The sequence below is a fragment of the Orcinus orca genome, chromosome 1, assembly GCF_937001465.1.
Source record: "Orcinus orca chromosome 1, mOrcOrc1.1, whole genome shotgun sequence".
Taxonomy (NCBI): domain Eukaryota; kingdom Metazoa; phylum Chordata; class Mammalia; order Artiodactyla; family Delphinidae; genus Orcinus; species Orcinus orca.
Genome location: NC_064559.1, coordinates 92,199,569 through 92,222,953, shown reverse-complemented (window position 1 = coordinate 92,222,953; position 23,385 = coordinate 92,199,569). Strand labels below are relative to the sequence as shown.

At 41.9% G+C, this 23,385-nt stretch overlaps 1 protein-coding gene across 6 annotated transcripts in view; it reads left to right on the top strand.

The window, feature by feature from the left end:
* PBX1 (PBX homeobox 1) overlaps positions 1–23,385 on the top strand; it is a 283,269-nt gene that overhangs the window by 236,698 nt on the left and 23,186 nt on the right. For 3 of the 6 annotated variants that reach the window (XM_033409750.2, XM_049702446.1, XM_033409752.2), the window contains 5 exons: positions 673–735; positions 4,243–4,378; positions 9,460–9,619; positions 16,852–16,964; positions 18,307–18,396. In XM_033409750.2, coding sequence (XP_033265641.1) covers positions 673–735; positions 4,243–4,378; positions 9,460–9,619; positions 16,852–16,964; positions 18,307–18,396 — 562 coding nt within the window. The remainder of the gene's footprint in view (positions 1–672; positions 736–4,242; positions 4,379–9,459; positions 9,620–16,851; positions 16,965–18,306; positions 18,397–23,385) is intronic. The other 3 variants (XM_033409751.2, XM_004282038.3, XM_004282039.3) reach the window with 3 other exon arrangements.

Here is a 23,385-nt window from a genome sequence, read left to right as displayed (position 1 = left end):
ATAATTCAACTTCAACAGGCATTACTTACTGGAATGCATACTGTGTGTTGGGCAGCGGGGTTTCAAATATGTGTGAAACATGGCTCCTCCCCTTGAGGATTTGCTGTTTAGTTGGGAAGACACATGTAAACTTGTGGCAAATGCTGCTGGAGAGAAATACACAGGGTGGTATGAAAAGGCAAGGGAACATGAACGCCGCGAGTGTCTTTGGGGAATGGAGAAGCATATGATGTAGCTGGATGAAATTATGTAGAGCATGTGTAGGATTGGAGGGAAATGAGACACTAGGGAGGGGCTAGATCCACTGAAAGACCTTAACTGTACCAGCAAAGATTTCAACTTGGTCCTATGAAGCAGCAGAAACTCTGAGCTGTTTAAGGAGGGGATGTAGTAATTTATAGTGTAAGTTCTCAAGCTGCACTTCTTGGATTCAGATTCTTGCTACAACCCTGACTACCTTTGTGACCCGGGGTCAGTGGCTTATCCTCCCTAAGACTCAGTTTTTGTGTTTCTAAAATGGGGATAATTCTATACAAGAATAAATAAGATAATATATTAAAAAAGTATAGTGTCTGGAACATAGTATTCACACCGTAATTCAGCTATAATATAGTAAGGTTCAGTATATTATATATTATTTATTATTATTATTATTATTATTTTCATGATCAGATCCATGGTTTGGAGGAATTCCTCTAGTGATTTTCTTGAAGATGAGCTGAATTCAAAGAAACGGTAGGAGACCACTGTTGAGGTGTGTGCTTCTCAAACTGGGGAAATACAGAATAAGTATGAAAAACCTTCCCCATTTTACTCAGATATTTGGAGGAAAATATTCTTATTTTAAGATAAACATTGGTATGTGATGGAATAGACTACAGCAGGGGGTTTTGGAGCCATTTCGTGCTTTTGATGGTGTGCACCAGGGCTGTGAGTCCATGCTCTCCTTCTAGGAGGGTTGCTTGGCCACGATTTAGGGAAAGCATCAGTATGGAGTTGCACTGTCTAGTCTGTGGCTTCTTGATTTTAAATTTAAATTAATTAAAATTAAAGTAAATAAAATTTAAAACTTTAGCACTCCAGTTATACGAGCCCTATTTCAGCCACTCGATAGCCACATGCAGCTGATGGCTGCTATATTGGAGAACAGAGAACATTTATTTTCCTCATTGCAGAAAGTGCTGTTGGACAACACTACTAAGACCATTATATGACAGACTGTGGCTCCTCTAAACCCATTTCAAAAATAACAGTGACACTAAGGATGGAACAAAAGGGATAGATTTGAAAAATAGAACTGGGAAGACTTGCTCTGGGGCCTACCTTCCTCAAATTCCCATCATGCAAGAGCTCTTAATACACGCCTCCTTTTTAGTTGGGCCTTTTAATCCAATCTGCCCAATTTCTGATGCTGGGTGACCCAGAAACTCAGCATGATTTGGGAAAGTGGCTTAGGCTTGGCATAATCTGGACAGACGTGGTTCATACCTATGGACAGAGAGCGTTTATCCAGTAAGAGAACAAGAAGAGTTGAGAATCGCTCCCAGATGCTGGCGCATGCTAGGTACTCAAATATTTGAAGGAATAAACAAACGAATGAAGGGACGAACAGATTAGCAAATACAATGAACTCTGTATCGATGGTGATGTCATTATATAATATGGAAAGAAAAGAAAATGGAGCTGGTTTGGGTGAAATGTGATACTAGTCTTAGCAACACAGAGTTTGTTGGAAGTGTCTGGGGTATGCAGTAGTAAATGGGGTGTTGGCTTTTAGGAGAGGCATTTGGTCAGAGATAACACATTTGGTGGTTAGCAACATATGTGCCCAGCGCCTACACTCCACCCTCTTGAGTCACTGTGATTTGAAAGGTTCCATCCCTAAAATTTAATCAACTTCCACATCTCTTAAGTTTACCTGGATAACTGATGATCAGAGCTTTTGGTTGGCTTGAAATAACACGTTAACTCACCTAGCTGAAAACGCTTCCAGCCAAAGCAAAGAAACCAGGTGTCTTAGTTCAAATAACCTTATCGTCAGAATTATATTATTTTTACTGAGTTTCTTGAAATTCTGCAAAACCCTACTTCTGGGGCTTCAAAGGCCCTAGATTGAGACAGCCACTGCACAAGGTGCTAAGTGCATGCATCTGAATAGATGAGACCACCTAAAGGAAGATTGCACGTCACCAGGAGGAGAGAGCCGGGAACAGCTGTCTGCACCATCCCTGCACCCCAGCTCATTCCAGAGAGGCTTCCTATGAGCTCAGTTGGAAGAGTCCCAAGAAATACACTGTAATGCTAATGCAAACAACTCCCAATTAGGGGAGCCTTCAGGGGCCACTTCCCCAGGCCTAAAACAACTGTTTTCTTTAGGCCAAGAGGAAGCCAGAGGTTATCCAAAGACTAGCTTGGAGACCGGGTTAGCCACTTGGCTACCATCCTCAAATTCCCATCATGCAAGAGCTCTTAATACACGCCTCCTTTTTAGTTGGGCCTTTTAATCCAATCTGCCCAATTTCTGATGCTGGGTGACCCAGAAACTCAGCATGATTTGGGAGGGTGACTTGGGCTTGGCATAATCTGGGCAGATGTGGTTAATACCTATGGACAGATGGTGTTCATCCGGTAAAATCAGGCACTTTATTATGTTAATTAATCCAAGTGGGACCCGGAAAATACAATATTAGCTGAATTTCCTGTCTAGCAAGGCGATTGGTGCTTTCTGTTGGCTTAAATCAGAAAATTCAATATCCTGGCATAACCAGGGATGTTCTGGAAATTTTTCTTCCCCATAAGGAAAAGCCTTTGATAAAAGCTAGAAAGGCAGAAGTGCTAATGGAGCTAATTTAAAGATAGAGACCCCACCCCCTCAAGGAGGGCCAGCCAGCATCTGCAAGGAGCCAGGCATCCCTAAGCAAACCCCAGCTATCCTCAGGCCTTAGCAGGGAGGAGGCAACAAAGTGATTCTCACTTTAAATTAGTTCAATTAGCACTTTTTCTTTTAAGAAGAAAAATGCTTTTATTCAAAAAGTGGTTTTCTTCATTTTCGCAACCTATATATTAAAAAGATTTCTGTGGGCTTATGTTTTACCATTTAGCAGCTGTTCCTGCTTAGAAAGTGCTGCTTTTCTCCTTTCAAGGGAGGTCAAGTAGTCAGGGGGTTAATTTCCATCCATTCTCGCCCCCCTTCCCCATGCCTTTTAAAAATGTTGCATGCGCCTATATGGGAATAGAACAGAGAGAAAATAACTTTTTAAAAAATATTTATTTATTAATTTGGTTGCTATGGGTCTTAGTTGAGGCAGGCAGTCTCCTTAGTTGCAGCAGGTGGGCTCCTTAGTTGTGGCTCACGGGCTCCTTTGTTGCGGCACATGGGCTCCTTAGTTGCAGCATGCGTGTGGGATCTAATTCCCTGACCAGGGATCAAACACGGGCCCCCTGCATTGGGAGCATGGAGTCTTAACCACTGTGCCACCAGGGAAGTCCAGACAACTTATTTTTAACTTATGGCTACAGAGTCTCTGTGTAATTGCCAGGAGGCAATCTGTGTACAAAAAAGAGGCTGGGTTTTGTAGTCAGGCAGACCTGAATTGATACTTTGGCCCTATAACCTACTAGTTGAGTGACCTTTGAACTCAGTTCTTCATTGGTAAATGGGAATAACCATAGCTACCTCACTAGTTGTGAAAAGTGAATAATTTGAATTGATGGCTCTGAGGGGGTATGGCCCAAGGCCTGGAACCTGGTAGGAAGAATCCCCAGTAAGTCCTAGTATTTGTCATGTACCAGGCACTGTGCTGAGTCCTCTCTATGTATGACCTGATTTCTCCCTGTCACCCCGTGAGGTCAGTTTGACTCTTTTGACTGTCATTTGAAGAAGCTGAAGTTTGAAGAGGCACCCCAAATCACCCAGCTGGTATTCAGCTGGTCCAGGGTTCAAAACCAACATGGTGGAATTTTGAAACTTCATGCCCCTCACCACTCTGTATAAATATTTGTATAATACATGTGATTGTTCTTCTGCTTAGTGTCCCGACAGTACACAATGAAGTATTTAAAGAACGCTTTCAGCACTGCTTTCAGCATCCAACCCCTTTGCTCAAATCTCCTCTTGTTCACTTTTCACTCAAAAAAGGGTCTTCTCCCAGACGTAGATCCTCTCCTCTCCCTTTTTATATGTATTTGGTGTGAACTTTTTTTTTTTCCGTTGTCGTTGTTGTTTCCTTTCTCTTTATGAAGGCGGAAGAGACGGAATTTCAACAAGCAAGCGACGGAAATCCTGAATGAATATTTCTATTCCCATCTCAGCAACCCCTACCCCAGTGAGGAAGCCAAAGAGGAGTTAGCCAAGAAGTGTGGCATCACAGTGTCCCAGGTAAGAAGCCCTCAAAGGGCTCAGCCCATACCCTGGCCCTGGTGGAGTCACAGTGCAGAGTCTTGGAGGTCTTGCTTTCCTGAACTTTCATGCCTTGTAAGTTCCATCAACTTAAGCCTTAAAATGGCAAGGTCAGCACATGATGTGCATAAGAGAGTTTCCAAGGCAGTACCTGGAAAAACTTGAGAGGAACCAGCAGAAGTAGGAGAAGACTAAGTACAGTGTAAAAACAGGGACAGGGTTCTTCCCTCTGAGCTCTCCGTTGCTTCAAATGGGTGAAGAATTCTACATGTACTTGGAAAGCCATCTGAATTTCTCATGTTATTTTCTCAAGCATACTCAATTCCTTGGCCCATTTTTTTGCCCAACCCAGGAACTTTAAGAGTCAGTGAATGGAACTTTTAAATGAAAGGGACTCAAATGTCCTCTCTTGATGTCCTCACTCTGTAACTGATGGAGTGTAGGAATTTTAACGTGTCACTATGCTTGCATTGGAATGATTGCACAAAATGTCACTGAGTGCCCCCTTCCCCCAAAGAGCAATAACCGTAACAGGTGCCTATTGACGTGGAAAGGTACGTGACATAAAAGTTTTATGGACCTGGAGTGTTCAGCATTAATATGAAGTAGAAAGGTCAGCAAGTTTTATATGTATCTACATTGTGTCTACACAAAGGATCCATCCAAACTTCTTACTCGGTCTGAACCTCAAATACCACCACCAGTCTCTAGTTGAGACCAGTAGGGATAGTCAAGAAACCTCTCAGAGAAAGCTTTCCTCAGAATTATGTCACGTGCAAGAGAATCAAATGTACTAGTGTTTCCAAAAAGGGCAAGGGGGAGGGGGAAGTTGGGGAGAAGAGGCCTACTTTAGTGAAAAACTTCACTTAACATTTTGTAAATGAAGTAGATGCTGTTTTGTATAAACTGAGCATCTGTACTTCCTTGAGCTGAATCTTGGCTTCTGCTACTCCCCGCCGGGTGCTGATCCCATCAACCTGTGTTTAGCTAAGCAGAATTAGGTCTAGTCAAAATCAAGAACTCCACACAGGGGATCTGCAATGAAGAGATTGCCGGGCTCTCCCCAGCACTCTATGTGTGATTTTTGCAGCAGCCTTGGAAACCTCCTTTCAGACAAGGCAGAAAGAATCGTCTCCTTTTTAACCTGGACCTTCCTCAGGTACTTGGACCCAGCGGAAGGTCGTTTCCAGTCTTGGCAACCCTGGGAAAGCAGAACATCAGTGGTCTAATTCAGGTGGCCTGATTGTTATCTAGGTTTCTAACCATTCTTGTCCAAATCTAGACCCATTGTCCACAAGTAAAGAGAACCGATGTTTTGTGGTGCTTGCTGCATGTTTCCAGGTATAAACCATATCACTAACCCACAAACAGTGAATTTTGGTCATGGAATCTTCTGCTGCTAAAGTTGAAAATCACTATATTGTTTGAATTCAAATTCTGGGATTTGGAATTCCAAATCCCTATTGAAAATAGAATGAACTCTTCAGGATCTAGTCTGTATTGTGTGTGAATAAAAAATGGAATCTTGGCCTATTCCAGCAACCTTCACATCCTTCATTATGGAAATCCAGGGTGCAAATAGTGTGTCCATTAAAATGATGATTTACATATACTGTATCACCTTTCTCTTTCCCCTATCCATCCCAGGGCGATACCATTCTTCCTTCCCCATCACATCACTTCCTCCCAACAATAACCAGACTGTTCTACCATTGCCACACAAGTTCCAGTGGGAGACAACATGATATCATAGAACGAGCACTTGCTAGGAGCGTGTTTATGCTGAGTCAACCGTGGGATTTTAGGAACTCACTCTTTCTGTTTGGGTCTTAGTTGCCCCATCTCCAGTCATGGTTGGTTGGACCACATGATATATTAAATCTCCCTCTATCTCTAGTTCTCAGATCTAGGAGATGCCTTTGACTGTATCTTTCTTGTTTTTTGTTTGTTTGTTGCTATGGGTTTTTTTAAAACTAAATTTATTTATTTATTTTTGGCTGAGTTGGGTCTTTGTTGCTGGGCACAGGCTTCCTCTAGTTGCGGCAAGCGGGGGCTACTCCTTGTTGCGGTGCGTGGGCTTCTCATTGCGGTGGCTTCTCTTGTTGCGGAGCACGGGCTCTAGGCACATGGGCTTCAGTAGTTGTGGCTCGCGGGCTGTAGAGCACAGGCTCAGTAATTGTGGCTCACGGGCTTAGTTGCTCCGCAGCATGTGGGATCGTCCTGGATGAGGGTTTGAAGCCGTGTCCCCTGCATTGGCAGGTGTCCCTGTGCCACCAGGGAAGCCCTGTTTTGGGGTTTTTTGTTGTTGTTGTTGTTAATAATCACCCTCCATCTTGAAATTCTCCTACTTTGGCTTTCTTGACATTGTTCTCTCTGGAGTTTTCTCCTTCCTCTTGGGCCACTCCTGCTCAGTCTTCTTAGAGGATCTGCCATCTCTACCTATCCTAAAAGTATTGTTCTTTCATTAGCCCCCATCTCATCATGTCCTAGCCCATGGTCCTTAATTATTTTTTAAGACACATATTCTTTTAAAATCCACTTACTAGTGAGTCCTCCTGTGATTCCCAAACAAAAATATGCTCAGACACAGAAACCCATCTATTGACCATCCTCTCCTTTGATCCCAGAACAGCCCTTCCTCTATTCTAATGCTTGGAGTGCTGCTTGGAGTATGATCTACAGAAGGCAGCATCAGCTGGGAGCTTGTTAGAAATGTAAACTCTTGGGTCTTACTGTATAGCACAGGGAACTATACTCAATATTTTGTAATAACCTATAAGAGAAAAATAAATCTGAAAAAGAATATACGTATATATTTGTGTGTGTGTGTGTGTGTGTGTGTGTGTATATATATATATATATATATATATATATATATATATGTAACTGAATCACTGTGCTGTACACCTAAACCTAACACGATGTTGTAAATCAACTATACTTCAATTTAAAAAAAATTTCTTGGGTCTCACCCCAGTCCTGAATCAGAATCTCTGGTGGAAAGGAGAGGAGGCTAGGGATCTGTCTTCATAAGCCCTCCATGCACACTTGACTTTGAAAAGTGCTGTTCTACACAGTGAATTGGAGTGGCCCCCTCCGTGCTCACAGCTGCAAATATACTTCTCTTTAAATATCCCCATGAGACTTCTCTCCTGGAATGCCGAACTCATATATCTTACTTCCCACTGGACTTCACCATGGCTCTGCCCACGGGCTCTTCAAACTTAATGTCCAAAATGTGAACCAAACTTTCCCCGGAGAATCAGTGATTCCTTCTGCATTATCTGTCTCGGAGTAAGTCAGTCATCTCTGTATCCCTAGTGCCTAGCACATAGTAGACCTTGTCAATGATTGTTGAACAGTGGGTTAATTAATGAAAACACCGATTCTATACATTGTTCAGGGCATATGACATCCCCCTAGTGGACGATGCAGGAAATGCCTGAACTGACCCAGCATCTTCCCTGCATGAGCATCTATTCTCCTGTAGAAAGGAATCATCCCAGGACCGGTCCCTTCTCCACCCTCTTCCTTCTCACCTTCTCTCATGTAGCCAATTTATTAGAGCACAGGCATTTTCTTTCCTCCTCAAAAGTCGTTCCAAACTTCCTTCATCTTTCCCCCTTTCTTCCAGCTCATCCAGTTACCTCAGAAAAAATCTCCCTGCCTCTTTTCCTCTCTCTCTGTTCCACTTAGAAGTCAAAACCCAACCACAATGATGATTGATTCCTAGAATAGTGAAAGTTACATCAAGAAAAGCATGAGTTTGGGAGTGAAATTAGATAGGCAGTGGCCCCTGAATGGACCCAGAAATGCCCTTCCTCTTCCAGTTTAACTCTCTTTCTGTAGGCACCAGCATTTACAATAAATAAAGCATTTTCTCTTGAATCTTTTTCTCTCTTGTTTACTAATATTGCAATGCTATGTTTTGATTTTTATTACAGAAGCTTGGCATTTCTGCTTCAGTATGAGCTGTATAGGTCTATGAGGGATAGCCTTATAAGATTTTTAAATTTAGCTAATGCACTTTAAAAATAAGTGTAGTTTTGCAAGAATTTTCTTTATCTGCCATTGTTGGGGTAAATTAAATTACATGTAAGCTATGGTACATGTGTTACCAACTTCTCCTTCTCTCACCAAATTCATGGTTTGTTTTGTAATTGTATAAAACCACAATATTTTAGTTTGAAATCACATCTGAAATATGGGGTATAAAACTCTGCTTCCTAAGGCAGGATTATGGGAGTAAAACTTGAATTTCACTGTGTCTCCACTTGTGTCTGGCAGAGGTCTTGGTATAAAGAGAACGGGCATAGAATCAAGCCAGGACAGCCGCTGTGAGCCACATGAAGGAAATAGGTTAACAAATGAAAGTAAATTACATTTATTTTGTGTATTGGTGTTAACATTTAAAGCCTGGAATTCAAAGGAATAATCAGTGCTAGGCTTCAGTTTTTCCTCATGTAGATAACACCAAGCTTTGCACAAAATAGTGAAATTTATTGGATTGAATTATATTGATCCTAAGGTCAGTAGTACAATACAGCTAAGAATCTAGTCCATATTAAAGTTATTTAACTAATAAAAATGTGAAATTAATCCATCTATGAAAGTACCCATATGTTGATATAGATTTCTTTGAATATTTAAAGGTCTGTATATTTTGATTGCCCAAAGTCAGCTTTAGCATTGGTAAGTAACAGGCATTTCTCCTGAAATGCTAGGTTTATTTTAGTGTCCTATACTTAAGAGGTAAGCAGATTTAAAATGCTTGCCCTAAACTACAAGGGTCCTAGTTAAATGAGCAGCTCCTCCCTAGAAAAATCTTTGTCACAGTGGTTTTGCTAGAGTGTGTTATATTAAGCAAGAGAATCTCATTTTATGTAGTCGCTCCTCTCCAAGCCCTTCCTTCAGATCTTTTAATTGATGTTGCAGAATCAGAGCTAGGATGAGACCAATTAGCCTACCTCTTCAACCCTCTCATAAGCTCTTCCTTTTCCTCTGTGATATTTGTGCAGGATGAACTGGTAACTTTCTCGTCTTCTTTTAAACCTCTTTAGGTATCAAACTGGTTTGGAAATAAACGAATCCGGTACAAGAAGAACATAGGTAAATTTCAAGAGGAAGCCAATATTTATGCTGCCAAAACAGCTGTCACTGCTACCAATGTGTCAGCCCATGGAAGCCAAGCTAACTCACCGTCAACTCCCAATTCAGCTGGTTAGTTTTTTCTTTGAATTGGGGGAAATGTTCTCCATTTTTATATGTGCTTTTCCTACACTGGGGTTTTCTTTTAATTCTTTAGGCTATGGATGGGTTGATTTATGTATTTGATTGTCCTTTTTACTGTTGATGCGACTTTGGGTTTTTCTTTTCATTTCCAAAAAGCAATGTGTTTTGCTGTTTATAAGATGGACGTGTCTGAGGGTTTGCACTTATGTGTCTCTTTAAGTTGGACAGAGGTAAATTGGTTGGTTTTGATGAGGAGACCTCTAAATTCTCCTTTCAGAGGTTCTAATAAGTAAGCTCGACTTAATATTTTGAGGTAGTCCCTTGGGGTTCAGGCATTTAGTCTGTCTCGTATAAAGTTGTTGTCCTTATCTATTTTGCTGTTCCTATCACATGATGTCTGGGTCATCTACTAGCATGCATTCCTTGAAGGAATATTCACTCTTCTTTAAATATCTTATTAAAATGTTCTGGTCTGCAAAGCCAACTATGGTGATTGCTATCCATTTTTTATAGTTATCGTTCTTTACTGTTTTATTGTGTTGGTTTCCTTTATGTAAACTACGAAGAAAATTGCCAGTCATTAATTCAAATGATTTCAGATTCCAGTTTTTCTGTTACAGTATCAGTCATGTGCTGTACTCCTGGTTTTATTTTAGTAAATGTGCGTTGTATCACTAATTTCAGAGTTAGGCTAACATAATATATTTTGGGGGTGTGCCTTGTACCACCAGTTCTTAATTTCCACATGTGAAAAGAATAATCAGTAATGCATAAAAAATGTAACCTTGGTGTTTGTATGCTATGGAAGGCATGCATGTTGGTGCTTTTTTTTTTAAAGGGAAAACCAGAAATATTTCTTATTAAATAAGTATTTATTTATTAAATAAGGCTTTATTAAGTAAGTTAGATTAAGATATTTCTCCCCATAATGAACCAGATGCATTGATTTTGGCTGTGGGGTACATATCTAAGAAAATTGATGCCCCAACTTTAAAGGGTCACAAATTAAATATGTTAGATCATAATATGACTTTTAAATCTAATTTCTAACATTTGGGGGTATGTGGTGTCTTTGACCTCCCCGCCTGTTTGCCCACTAAAATAAGTCCTCTTTCTACCCTGTGGTAGATTGTTATTGGAGACATGTAAGGCTCCACACACTAATGTCTTCTGTGAGCTTCTAGATGCTTCTAATTTGTTATCATAAAGTTCTCCAAGTCACTGGGCTGTACCATCACAGCTTTCTTTTGTTTAAATGGAATCATGCATGAAGAGTGGCCTGGGCTTTGTAAACATGGATATGGTAAGACAATGTAGAATTCAATCCAGTTTCATTTTTCCCAGCACTCCAGATTAGGTAACCATGGAGAGCATATTTGCTTTTTGAGGTTTTGTGTGTATGTGTGTGTGTGTGTGTATGTGTGTGTTTCCTTTTCTTCTCATCATGGTATGATTGACAAAGGATCAAGGCTAACAGGTTCAATAACCAGAGAGTTTCCTTCATCCCCATCTGGTCAATTATTAAGCATTTCAGACCCAGCAACACTAGTTGAATTGTACTGCTAGGCAGACATTTTCACTTGTCTCTTTGGAAGAAGTACAATTCTGTCAACATTAGCAAAAACACATTCGATACTCTTGCAAAGGTTATCATAATGTAAAACAGATATCAAAATGACTTTTTCCTGTCCCTGATATATCTGCATCGCAGATGGCTTAGCATGATTTATGAACAGTCTTTAGAAGGGCCCCGTGGACTCCCTTCATTACTAAATCCCTTTTTCTTCTTTCCTAAAGTACTTGAAAAGAGAAAAGTGAGCGTTTTAACCCCCTCGTCTGTGTTTAAGAATTATTTTGGCTCTCTTGGAATATCAGTATGTGATTACAGTTTTCTAAGGAATTTTTCTGGTGGCTTAAACTTCATGTGACTATTCTGAGCACAGAGTAAATTATTATGGAAAATTTGAGCTAAGCTTTCCAGTGGTGCCTAAGTTGTTAGAAATAATATGCAGAGGAACCCCTTTGTAGTGCTTTTTCTAAAATAGAGACAAAAGAAAATACTATTGTATATGTGCAGTAGCGTGGAATTTTAAAAGATAAATGGTTTAACAGGAAAAGTTATAAATGGGTTTTTCTATCTTTTCTTTGCTCTTAACACAACCCAAATAGCTACACAGATAGAGGGAGAACTTTCAAATGTTTCAGCTTTGCACATAGGGTGTTTATAATGTTGTATACCAGCTCTTTGATAATTCCGAAGGGTAAATAATAATTGAAATAGCAAGTTTTAAATAAGAGGTTAGGAAGTGAAAATATATTTTAGTTGAGTTTAGAGTTCTGGAACCTGGGAACTTTTTATATCCTCAGTATAGAAGCAGGAGTTTTTTCAAGAAGCTTTACTAAATATAAATACTCATTTCTACTGCAAGGAAGATATTTTGCAAGTAAATCTTATTCCTTCTAAAGGCTTTTGTGTGGAGAGCAGTACTTCAGTATCTTTATTTAGGCCTCTTCTAAATATTCCTCTTTGTTGATGTATGCCTGGCCTCCTATTTCCTTAAGCATAATTCATAAAAATCACGTAGGGCTGGGGCCTGTGAGGAATGAACAAGTATTTCGAGATACTTGGAATGCTTCATATTTTACACCAGCAGAGTTGGGCAAAATGGATGGAGCAAGGAGGAAACATAGAGAGAAGACAAGAAAATTAAGTTTTGAAAAAAAAGAAACAAAAATGGGGACCAACTGAAGCAATGGTTAATAACCCTGGGTCCATCATTCTTTTGGAGTGACCTAAAGTGACACCTTCTCAATTTCCTATTTTTGATGAGATTATGAAAGCAAGAGTTAATATCTCAGAAAAATAAGGCCCTTTTAAGAAGGTTGGATTATCTATTTTGGAAGGTTGGAGAACATTTTAACATCCAAGAAGAAAGAAATTGGCTTATGCGTTACAGATATTTTCTGTGGCATAGCATCAGCATTGATATCTTAGCAGGATCTGTGATTAGCTAAGCAATCCCCGTTTTTTGAGGCTCAGAACCCACAGATTTGAATTCTTTTGCTTAGTTGTATGTGTTTGTGTGTGTCAAGGACAACAGTAGATTCAGCCATGACATTAGTTAGCAGCAAGCCCTTTAACAGTTTCTTATTATGCCCCTCATAGGGAGTTTGGTGTTTTTCTGGGTTGGTGGAAGGTTATCATATTAAGGCCCTGGACACTGGCTTCCTAAGAGAAGTTTATGTATAGTACACATGGTTAGAGAGGAGGTAACACATCCAGAGAAGTTGACTGACACTTCTAGTAAAGTCATCGGAACACTCATGGTTTTGTTTTTTAAAACCAGTGAAAGAATTTATCCCCTTGATGTTTTCTGCTGTGTTCGTTCTTCCTATGTTTCTTCCCTTGTGCAAAATGAAAACACGGCCTCCTGGAATTGGAACTCTAGAACCTGGACATGCACACCTGCTGAAGGTTATCTGGTTTCCCATTGAACCAGATAACCTTTCCCTCTTGTACTTTGCCCTGAGTAGAAAGTAATAATGGTTTTATTTTAATTTGGAGAGAAAAGTCTTGAAAAACAGAGAAGTGAGCATAATATAATTAAGCTTACATCCAGCAAAGAGACTCTATCTTTGAGCCTCCAAATGGTATAGGAGGCCAACAGAGTCCAGTATGATCAAACTGGCCACCTAATCTGTGTGAAGCCTACCTAGACTTCTAGATTGCAGAAATTAAGGTAATACTTGCCGTCCATCTGCTTCCTAAAAATGCTGTGAGTTATAATGAGCTAATACTTTTAAAACACCTCAAGTTCCTTAGGAAGAAAAAGTAAATTCATTCCTGTTCTAGGTCATGGGTTCTCAATGTCAGTAGAGTTGCCATTTTTGGCTGTCACAGTTGTAGGGGGATGGATGTTCCTGGCATCTATGAGATGGAGACCAGGGATGTGTTTGACCATCATACAATACGTAAGATATTCCTCCATAACAAAGAATTATCTGGCCCCAAACATGAATAGTGCCAAGGTCAAGAAACCCCGCTCCAGATTGAGATATTATCATTAGTATTCTATTTTTTGGATTTCGAAGTTAACTGAGTTTGGGTGTTTTTTTTTTCCCCTGAGCAAATGTAATTCTCTTGGAGACTCTTTAGAGTAGAAACAGAGTGTTCAGGAAATTGTCTTTTATGAAAATGGCTGTTAGCACATCTCCACATCGTGTTTGCATGAGCAAATGCATCAGAATCTGTAGGTGATCTATCACTTCTCTGTCTAGTTGAGTGCAAGTTTAGCTTTGTACGTGCCCCAGCTGTCTGGATTACGGCTTCAACGAGCTACTTGCCTCCCTTTCCAAGCCAAATTCAGAACCTTTTAACTGGCAAGCATGTCTTAAAATGTGCTTCTAGTCATTGCCATCACTTTATAGCCACCTGCAGGTAAGGTTCCAGACTGACCTTCTCAGCAAACCAGGTAATTCTGTTTTAGTTCTTTGAGAATTCCACAGCACCTCTGAGAGAGCCCACATGCTATTTGTCTATGAATCACATCCTTCCCAGGAGGTTATCCAATCCAGGATAAGTTCTTTCCAACTTCCAGTGCCAGATGAAGAATGAGTCTCCCCCTCATTACTTAGATGTTTGTGTGGACGTGTCTGCCTTATTGCGGTATTCGTGACACCTGGTCTCTTTCCTCAGTGAAATCACTGCCTCTAGTTACTTATCAGAGAAGCAGAAGCCATGGCGGTGTTGTACGTGGGTGTACAGAGACAATGAAATGCTGAAACAGCATGGCCAAAAGCACAGGGACTCCTTCTGCAATTACTGCTCTGATTCAAATGCATTTGTACACGAAGTACATTGATATGTGCATATTTATCTCTATGTACATTAGGCAGCCAGACATATTTACAATTTATCTATGCACATATATTTTTTAAATCATCTGTGTCAATTGCAGTGTGTATCTTGTAAGTGGCACATTCCGTGGCTTCATGGTTCCATGGGTGCCATGTTCCTTGGCATCAGGGTAGCCCTCTGGAAGTTTCTCCCATTTCTCAGTCTGTGTGCTAATTTCCAATAAACCATCAACCAAGCATGTAGAGTGTATGTTTATTACATGGTATTTGGTTGGGAGAGAAATAAGATACCTGGGCTTCAAACTGAATACTCTCGGGGGAAAAAAAAATTCTGATATCATATAAACAATTATAATTTGGGTTCTTAGAGCTGCTGGTTCTTGGTTCTGATGACATCTACCTGTGAGCATGTGTTGTAATACTTATTATAAAATGGCTTTTAATATTTAGGTTATATCGCTGTGGTTGAAAGAAAGATTTGAGAGGGATGTAACTAGGACATAGATGCCTGGGTCTTATATATCTTAACATACGAATGTGATCTGTGCTACGCACTGCTTCACCCACACGTTGTGGGGGGGGACTGTTTGAAAGATTTGCAGCACATTAATGGAAGGAGGGTCCAGGCCAAAGCCTCTGCCCACTGATTGGGTGTAAGCTACACCTGGTCAAATCTTGTACCTATTTTGCCTAAGATCCAACTTTTCTAATTCCTTTCAGATAAGCTAAACCGAGAAACGTGTGCCAGATGACATACATAGGACATGTTTCAGAGTTAATCAGGACGTCATAGTTCTTTGGATGGTGCTTGAGTTGTCCCCCGCCCCCCAGAGAAAGCAGTCCCTTTTTCCCATGAGAAGGGAGTTAAGAGTGGAGGATCCGTCTGTGTAGCAAAATACTCAGCTGGCTCCTTGCATACGGATGGACACCCCAAAGAACAAAGCAGGATGGAGATGTTCCTTAACTTGAGGTTGTCCCCAAGTAAATTGTCCTCAAGTAACTCATTTGGTTCCTCTAAATGGCTCTTGCCTTTGAAGGATGAGGATACCATGAACAGTTGAGGAGAGTGGCAGAGTTTAGAAGTCATTGCTAGTTAAGTGGTCCTGCCATGAAACAAAAAAACCTTCTGTTCAGCTTAGCTGCAGCTCTTCATGTGAGGCGAGACGGCTCTCTAGGATGGCACAAATCCCTATTTTGGGATAAAAGAGAGTCAGAGCTGGGGCATGAATCATTGTTGGGCGATTCCACATGGATGATGGCTGTCTCAGAATTCAAGGGCAGGAGTGCAATTTGAGAAATATAGGGACGGAAACAATAGAGTGGAACTGACCTGGGTCCCTGAGGTCTCTCCTTTTCCAGGCTAACGTCATGTTTTAACCAAACCTTGCACGTTGAGCTTTCTTTCCTAATGCACTGAGCTGCACGATGGCTTCAGAATAATATTAAGCTTTTCCACGGCCTTGTGTTTAGGTTGAGGGGGGGACTAGGTTTACCACAGTAGAACCAGTGGAACCCGGGTGGTGCCTACAGGCTAAGTCTGGGAGAAAGTTTCAACTCTAGGAGGTGAAAGCAGATAGTTAACTGCTCTTCTGAAGACTCACTTTATTATTATTATTATTACTATCATTTCATATTTCATGCATGCTTGAGAATTCCTGGTCCATTTTCTGTCTCATCTTCCTCCAAAATGGCAGGTGGCAGAGAAGAGCATATTATTCTCACTGATTTTTGCAGTCCTCATGATCCTCTTGGACTGTTTGCCACCCAGCAGGGAACATCACCTTCTTTCTAGAAATCAGGAATGTTGGTGACTCATATAACAGGGCCAGCCCTACTGTGCAGCGTTACCTTCATGCCCTCCCTTCCCAGGTGCTGCTACCCATGTGAGAGTAGATGGGTGTAGCATTAGTTTATTTAGAATCCAGCTGATAGCTCACGTGCTCCATCGTGGTGGCAGAAGTACCACTGACCAGCCTGTAGTCTCCAGCCCACAGTCCCCCAGCCAATCCTAGAATTTTAGAGACAAGAGAGAGAGACCCTGGGTCTGGAGACTGTCTTCAACTCAAACAGAGCAAGTTGAGAAGAATACATGTTTCCTGTCTCAGCTTGAAGCTGCTAAGGGGAAGCAGACCTATGGGCAACTTGCAGTGAGATGTGGGCTCCGCATAACATCAATGATATGCACCCTTTATTGCTTGCTCTGTTCTTCATGCTACTAACCAGACTCTGTTGATGTTGTTTTGATTTTAGTTTTTATCTGGGGGAGGGGTTGCTTTGCATGTCATTCTTCCTCTTGGCTGTTAGTTGCGGGGGTTAAGCCTTTTCCTTTCTGTGATTCAGGTGCCTCACTCTTTCCTTTCCAGGTTCTTCCAGTTCTTTTAACATGTCAAACTCTGGAGATTTGTTCATGAGCGTGCAGTCACTCAATGGGGATTCTTACCAAGGGGCCCAGGTTGGAGCCAACGTGCAATCACAGGTAGGGACCCAGCCAATGTGCCGCCAGGTGAATGCTTTAGCGTCCAAGAGCCCTCAGTCGGATTGGCACCTCCTGCTTCTGTCCAGAGAGAGAGAGACGGACAGACAGAGAGAGATGTAGAGACAAAACCTTACCAACAACCAAACCGAATCAAAGACAACCATTGTCGTGGGGAATCTCGTCCACACTTTGTGAATGCGTCTGGCTCTGGCTTGTCAGTCACCCTAGGAGGGCAGGAGAGCGGCAAGCACGGGGTGAGGTGACTAAGGCCCGTCAGGCAAGTGGCCCCAGTGTATTCTTTGCTCATGAAAGGGAAAGGGAGGAGGAGTTGTGTCCATCAGTTCACTTTTCAGGTCCCTCTCTTGTTGGTTGCTTTTCCACACTCAACATCTGCCCAATATAGAGGTCATGAATGACTAGGCACATACCTTAGGATCTCACGTTTTCATTTTAACCTTTGAAAACACCCAGCCAGGTTGACTAAACTCATCTTCTTAGTCGTCCTTGAGGTCAAGGGATTTGGGTTTCTGGTGATGAGTCTATAAGTCCATGCTGGGAAACAAAAATCAAGCGTGTGGTTGTAAACCCTCAGCGCTCCCTAGTCGGCAGCTCACCTTCACGAGAGCTCAGAAGCCATCCTCCTGTGTCAGCACGCAGCCTGATGTGACAGGGTGAGGTCCTGTGCTCTGGGTCAGAATCGCTAGGGAAGTTCTGAGCCAAGCGCATCCAGGCTCGCACCCTGCCAGAGGAGCAGGAAGCATTACATGCCTGGAAGAGACCACCTGGTGATTCAGCGCCCTGCTCAGGAAACATTGCCTGGAAACAAGTTCGAGGAGATATAGTCAGACTTCGGTCAGATGACTAAACAGCTGGCCATCATTTAAGTCCTCAGAAAGACAACATTAGTCACACACTGCTCTCTCTGTGAGGGGCCTGGCCAAGCCCCTCTACACAGAACCTTGACTTTTGTAGGATCCCCAGCAAAGAAGTTAGATAGGATGATCCGGAGGGCAGGGAAAATCCCTTCACTCTCCCCACTCTCAGCCCCTCTATCACCCAGTCCCTGCCGTCTCATGCAGCATTGTTGAATTAGTTTCAGTGTTGGGAATCCCAGCTTTCTTTGACCATTTTTCTGTCTTCCTTACTGAAATCAGAAAGGGTAGTGGATTCGGCATAGAGAGGAGGCCCAGCCTCCTCCTAATGGTTCCTTTCCCAGGAAGAATGTCTCCAGTGATCGCATTAATTTGGCGAGCCCAAATGGTAGCCTGTGTGATGATGATGTGCCTCCCTTTCCCTGCATCTCCCTGACTAATTTCCTCTCTGTTGTTGTTCATCTGTTTAGGTGGATACCCTTCGCCATGTTATCAGCCAGACAGGAGGATACAGTGACGGACTCGCAGCCAGTCAGATGTACAGTCCGCAGGGCATCAGTGTAAGAAAACAAGGCTCCCCCCGCCACCCTTTGTTTTTATTCTATCACTATCAATTAGTTCAAAGCCACAGGGCTCAGAACGCCACTTAGTAGGACTTCTTAGCTTTACGGTCACCTATTTCTTGTTTCTGTATCGGTCATGCCGTCGGCAGCATTCTACCCTCAAAAAAAGTGGCGATTGGGCAGGCTTCATGCAGGCAGCTGGCGTCTAGGGCTGTCACACACAATCAGTGTTTGCATGGCACCTGCGGCCACATGCGTTCAGCTGAGAGGGGCTGCTAAACAGGTGACACCTAGTACAACAGTGGTAGGAAACGTCCCCACAAGCGGGGGCCTGGGAACCTGGGGAGAAAAACCAGTAGCCGAAATCCATTGCATCCAGGTCTGTGGTCTTAAAAAAAAAAACCTTTCTCCCATCTAAGGACGATTAAAAAAAATTAACACAGAGGCTGGGTATGCTGAAGGGATGGGGAGGGGTGCAGACCATCTTCTACTTGTTCTTGGTTGCGCTGGCGGCTCCTGACTAGCATGAAAATTCATAGCGACAAGCTATGTCGCACAGAGTGAAATCGATCAGACAGACACAAGGAGAATCGAGTGTAGATTTGGGACAGCAATCCAACTTGATTTCTCAGATCAATCGTCCGCTATCTCAGCAGCGGTGACAGCAAGCTGGGACAAGGGGGCAGCCTGGAAAAGGAAGCTGTTCTTTAGATCAGAGGTGATTTCCTGGGCTTTTAGAGGTCATAAGATGCTCCAGTAGAACTATTGGCTCAGAACTGTCTAAGAAAACTATGATTGGATGATGGTGAGGATTTTTTGTTGTTGTTTCTGTTGTTAGGATTAAAGTAAATTCGGGATGGAGGGAAGGAAAGGTAGGCATAGTGTGTTGATGTAATTCTAGCCTATACTAATTGAGGTATGGTATCTGCAATGAAAAACGTGATAGCTTTTTAACTCTGCATTGGTGAAATCATATATGACAATGGCCAGACTGGAAGGAAGCAAGAGGATACCAGATGTTTCATCAGATGAGGAACGGTTGAAAAAATTAGGAATTCTTAGCCCATTAAAGAGAAGGTTTGGCTGGTAAGTAATAGTTTGAGACACGCTGTCATCAGCGAGAGAGATTGGATTCATCGTGAATGATGTAAAGGGAGGTAGGATAGATCACTGAGTAGAAGATTCAGGGAAACAGATTTCACTTCAACATCTCAAGGGCCTTTCTAAGATGCAGTCAGAGTTGTCCAAAGAAGGGATCTTTTGCCTCTGGAAGCCAAGAATTCCCCATCATTGGCGCGTTCAGACATTGTTTGGCTGACTACTTGGTAAGGATGTTGTGGAAGGGAGTTAAGTACCAGGTGATGACTGTCTTGGTGACTTTTAAGGCCCCTTCCAATTAGGAATTCTTTATTTTCTACCTTCCTTAGGCAGAATCTCCTCTGAGTTTATATAATATTTATCAAGTTCCTCTCTGGGATGGAAGGAGGGAGGTTAGAGCTGACCCTGTTAAACATACTCTGGGCACCTGTGTCCCTTTTTTAGAAAGGGTTTCCAGAGCAGAGGGATTTTTCCCTTCTTGTGCTTATACTAATTATTATTCCTGTATTCATGGCTGACTTGTCAGACGCCTGCTTAGAAAAAATCCAAGATACCGTGGTGGAGAATTATGTTCTCAAACATGGATCCCAAATGAATTAAGTTGTTCTGTGTTTGTATGGGGAGGTTTAAGCACATAGGCATTTATCCATTTCCTGGATCTTTTTGAGCTAGAAGATCGGTCTTTCCAGAAAAAGTTTTGCTCTGTATGTAAGTGGAAGAGAGGAACATGAGGAAAGTATAAGAGTGTGGGGAGGAGACTATGGACGCACTCAGAAAGAGAACTGCAGAAAGTCTACATGACTGGGCAGGAAGTGGGGCTGACAGTTCTGCTATTTGGTATCTTTCTTTCCTAATTGGGTAGCACAGGAGAGAGTGGCACTCAGACTCTGGGGGGTCAACGTTGGCCCCTCTGACGTCATCTGGTGGGCTGGGAATCATTTCTGAAATAGTGTAACCAAACATGTGCAGATCATTATGTCTGATTACATAAGCCCACCGCAAAAACTGGGCTGGAAAATGCCACTTGAAAGAGTCTCTCATTTTGCATTAATTTTTTTCCCCTGTGAACTGTTTATTTTATTTCTGGGTCTTTAAGACACAGGGTAAATGAATCAAAGGCCGATCATGATACAGTCTGTTCCTTTGGTATCAATTTTAAGTTGTGCCACCTTGCAGGAGACTAAGCTTGTGGGATGTATTTTTAGAGAGTGGTATTAGATGCCGAAGCATGTGTATGTGCAGAGAGGGGCACTGGCTGCTAGGAGAAATAAGAGAGAGAGAGAAAAGGAGGTAGACAAGAAGAGACAAGGACAGGAATGAAAGATTGGAGCCAATGAATAGAAATAAACAATTCCAAAACCCATGGCAGCAATGGAATTCCCAGCTGGGCTGGATTGTGTTTCATTCAGTGGAGGACATTTTCTGGGCAGCCTTTATCTACTCCCCTGCCTGGATTTTCACAGCACTCACATCTTATCCAACCAGCGTCTATTTTAAATCTTGTAGAGTTCAGATGGCTTGCCTTTAACTAAGGCCACATAGTGATTGGGTGCAAGGTGTGGTGGTGAGAGCCCTGCGTTGGGAGTTGGGAGACTCTGGTCCTTGTAACTCTCATGTGCCCATGGGCAGGCGTCAAACCTTGTCTTTTATAAAATGGGGCCGGTAATTCTCACCCTTAGTACCTTCATGACTGCTTTAGGGAAAATGAGAAAATAGGTAGGAATGGGCTTGGCAAAGCACACGTTTTTCCACATGAATGCAGCATGAAAAGTTATAAGTGATAACTTTCTAATTTGACCTTTTTCCTCCTCTTGTGTGAGCAGTTTTCCCAGTAGGTAGTTCCTAGTGAGGATAGGTTAGGACGCAGTTGTCACTTTTTTCTCTTCTGATGGAAAGGTACACTTTTGACAAGGGTTATGCAAGGCCTAAGGACCCCCTTCCTTAGCCAGAGTGAGCGTTAAAGACCCTGGGTCTTTAAGACACAGGATAAATGAATCAAAGGCTGCTCATGATACGGTCTGTTGCTTTGGTATCAATTTTAAGTTGTGTTAAATTATACCTTTTTGAGTGCTTTGTATTCTCAAATGACAACGGGCAATGCTTACTGGGTTTAGAGTGGCTCTAAGTGATGGAGGGAGGTTACTTCACTTCTCTGTCAGTTAGACAGACTGAAAGATCACTTAGCTATCACATCCACTCTTTGGTTTCCCTTCCCACTGCCACCATCCTTATTCTAGAAATGGTTCATTAGCTAGGCTATTGTGATTATTTCCTAATTACCGTTACTGCCTTTAGTGTCTCCTTTCTCCTGCACACATCCCCAGAATTTTGTCATTCCTTGCCCAGAAATCAAGAGCACCTCTCTATTGCCCACCTAAGCAAGTTGAATCCCTGAGTCGGACATTTTCAGAGTCTTCCACGCTCCGGCCCCATCTACCTATGCATCCCCCTCACTCCCCAAGTCACACGGACTCTCCCACGCCCAGATCCTCCTTGCTGTTTGTCTTCTTCTCCTTAGCCCTCCTTCCTCTCTTCTCTCCACTTTATCACACACACACTCCCTTGCCTTATAGATATATGCACAGACACACTCAATCAGTCTTTGTCTTTCATTCCCAAATACGCATGTGGTCCCAAAATGCATATATTAGTTGCTCAAAACATGTTTGTTGAATGAATAAATCAGAAGACAAGCTACCACTGAATTAAAAAATGCCACATCTTATGTAACAGCTGTAAAATACCTAGTAATGATTTTCTCTCTTAAATGCCTTACTAACCCACAAATAGACTATCTTTTTTAATTCAAAACCCACAAATAGACTATCTTTTTTAATTCAATTTAATTCAAAAAGCTTCTTAAGTCTTTCTTTTTGGAAAAAGTTTCTAAACTTTTTGACCAAGGCAGATTCTCTGAGAATTAAGAGTCAGATCAGCATTAAATAGATGAAGTTATAGAGTGATGATATTGTCAAGAGAATTATCCCTTTGAATTCTTTAGCACCTTCTTTCCTAAAAGAATCCCCTTATCAAAACCTGCTTTTGGGTAGCCATCTATACAGCAAGAGAACATCGTTTCTTTTTTTTTTTTTTAATTTTATTGAAGTATAGTTGATTTACAATGTTGTGTTAATTTCTTCTGTATAGCAAAGTGACTCAGTTATGCATATATATATTCTTTTTCATATTCTTTTCCATTATGGTTTATCACAGGATATTGAATATAGTTGTGCTATACAGTAGGACCTTGTTGTTTATCCATCCTATATATAATAGTTTGCATCTGCTAACCCCATACTCCCAATCCTTCCCTCCGCCTTCCCCACTTCCCTTTGGCAACCACAAGCCTGGAGAACACCGTTTCTCATGGGGTTCTCACTGCTTTCTCTACCAGACGTGGGACTAGAACCTGCACAAACAAACGGGTGGACAGTGGCAGCAACCTGAAATCAGGAAACTTGGATCCTTCTTCTGGCGAGTCTCTTCATCTCTGTATCATTGCTTCATCTGTCAAATTTATCCCATCAACAAGCTCTAAGGTCCTTTCAGCTTAGTAGTTCTGGAGTCCTACAAGTATGGTTTTTGATTCCTACTGTTCACTCAAGGGACACCAGACTCAACTGTAGGCTCCTCTTTCCAGAAAACTCTTTCTGTTGAGTTAGTCTCCGCCATCTTTTCTAGCCTACCCTATCGCTTCCCCTTTCAGTTGGATCTTGAGGGAAGGAGGAAGAGCTTGCATTACATGAACTTCTCCCTTTGAATTCACGGAGATTTGTGGTAGCAGAAAGCATTAGTCTTTAGGGTGAAATTATTTTTGATTATTTTAAAATGTGAGAGGGGACTTCCCTGGTGGTCCAGTGGTTAAGACTCGGTGCTCCCAATGCAGGG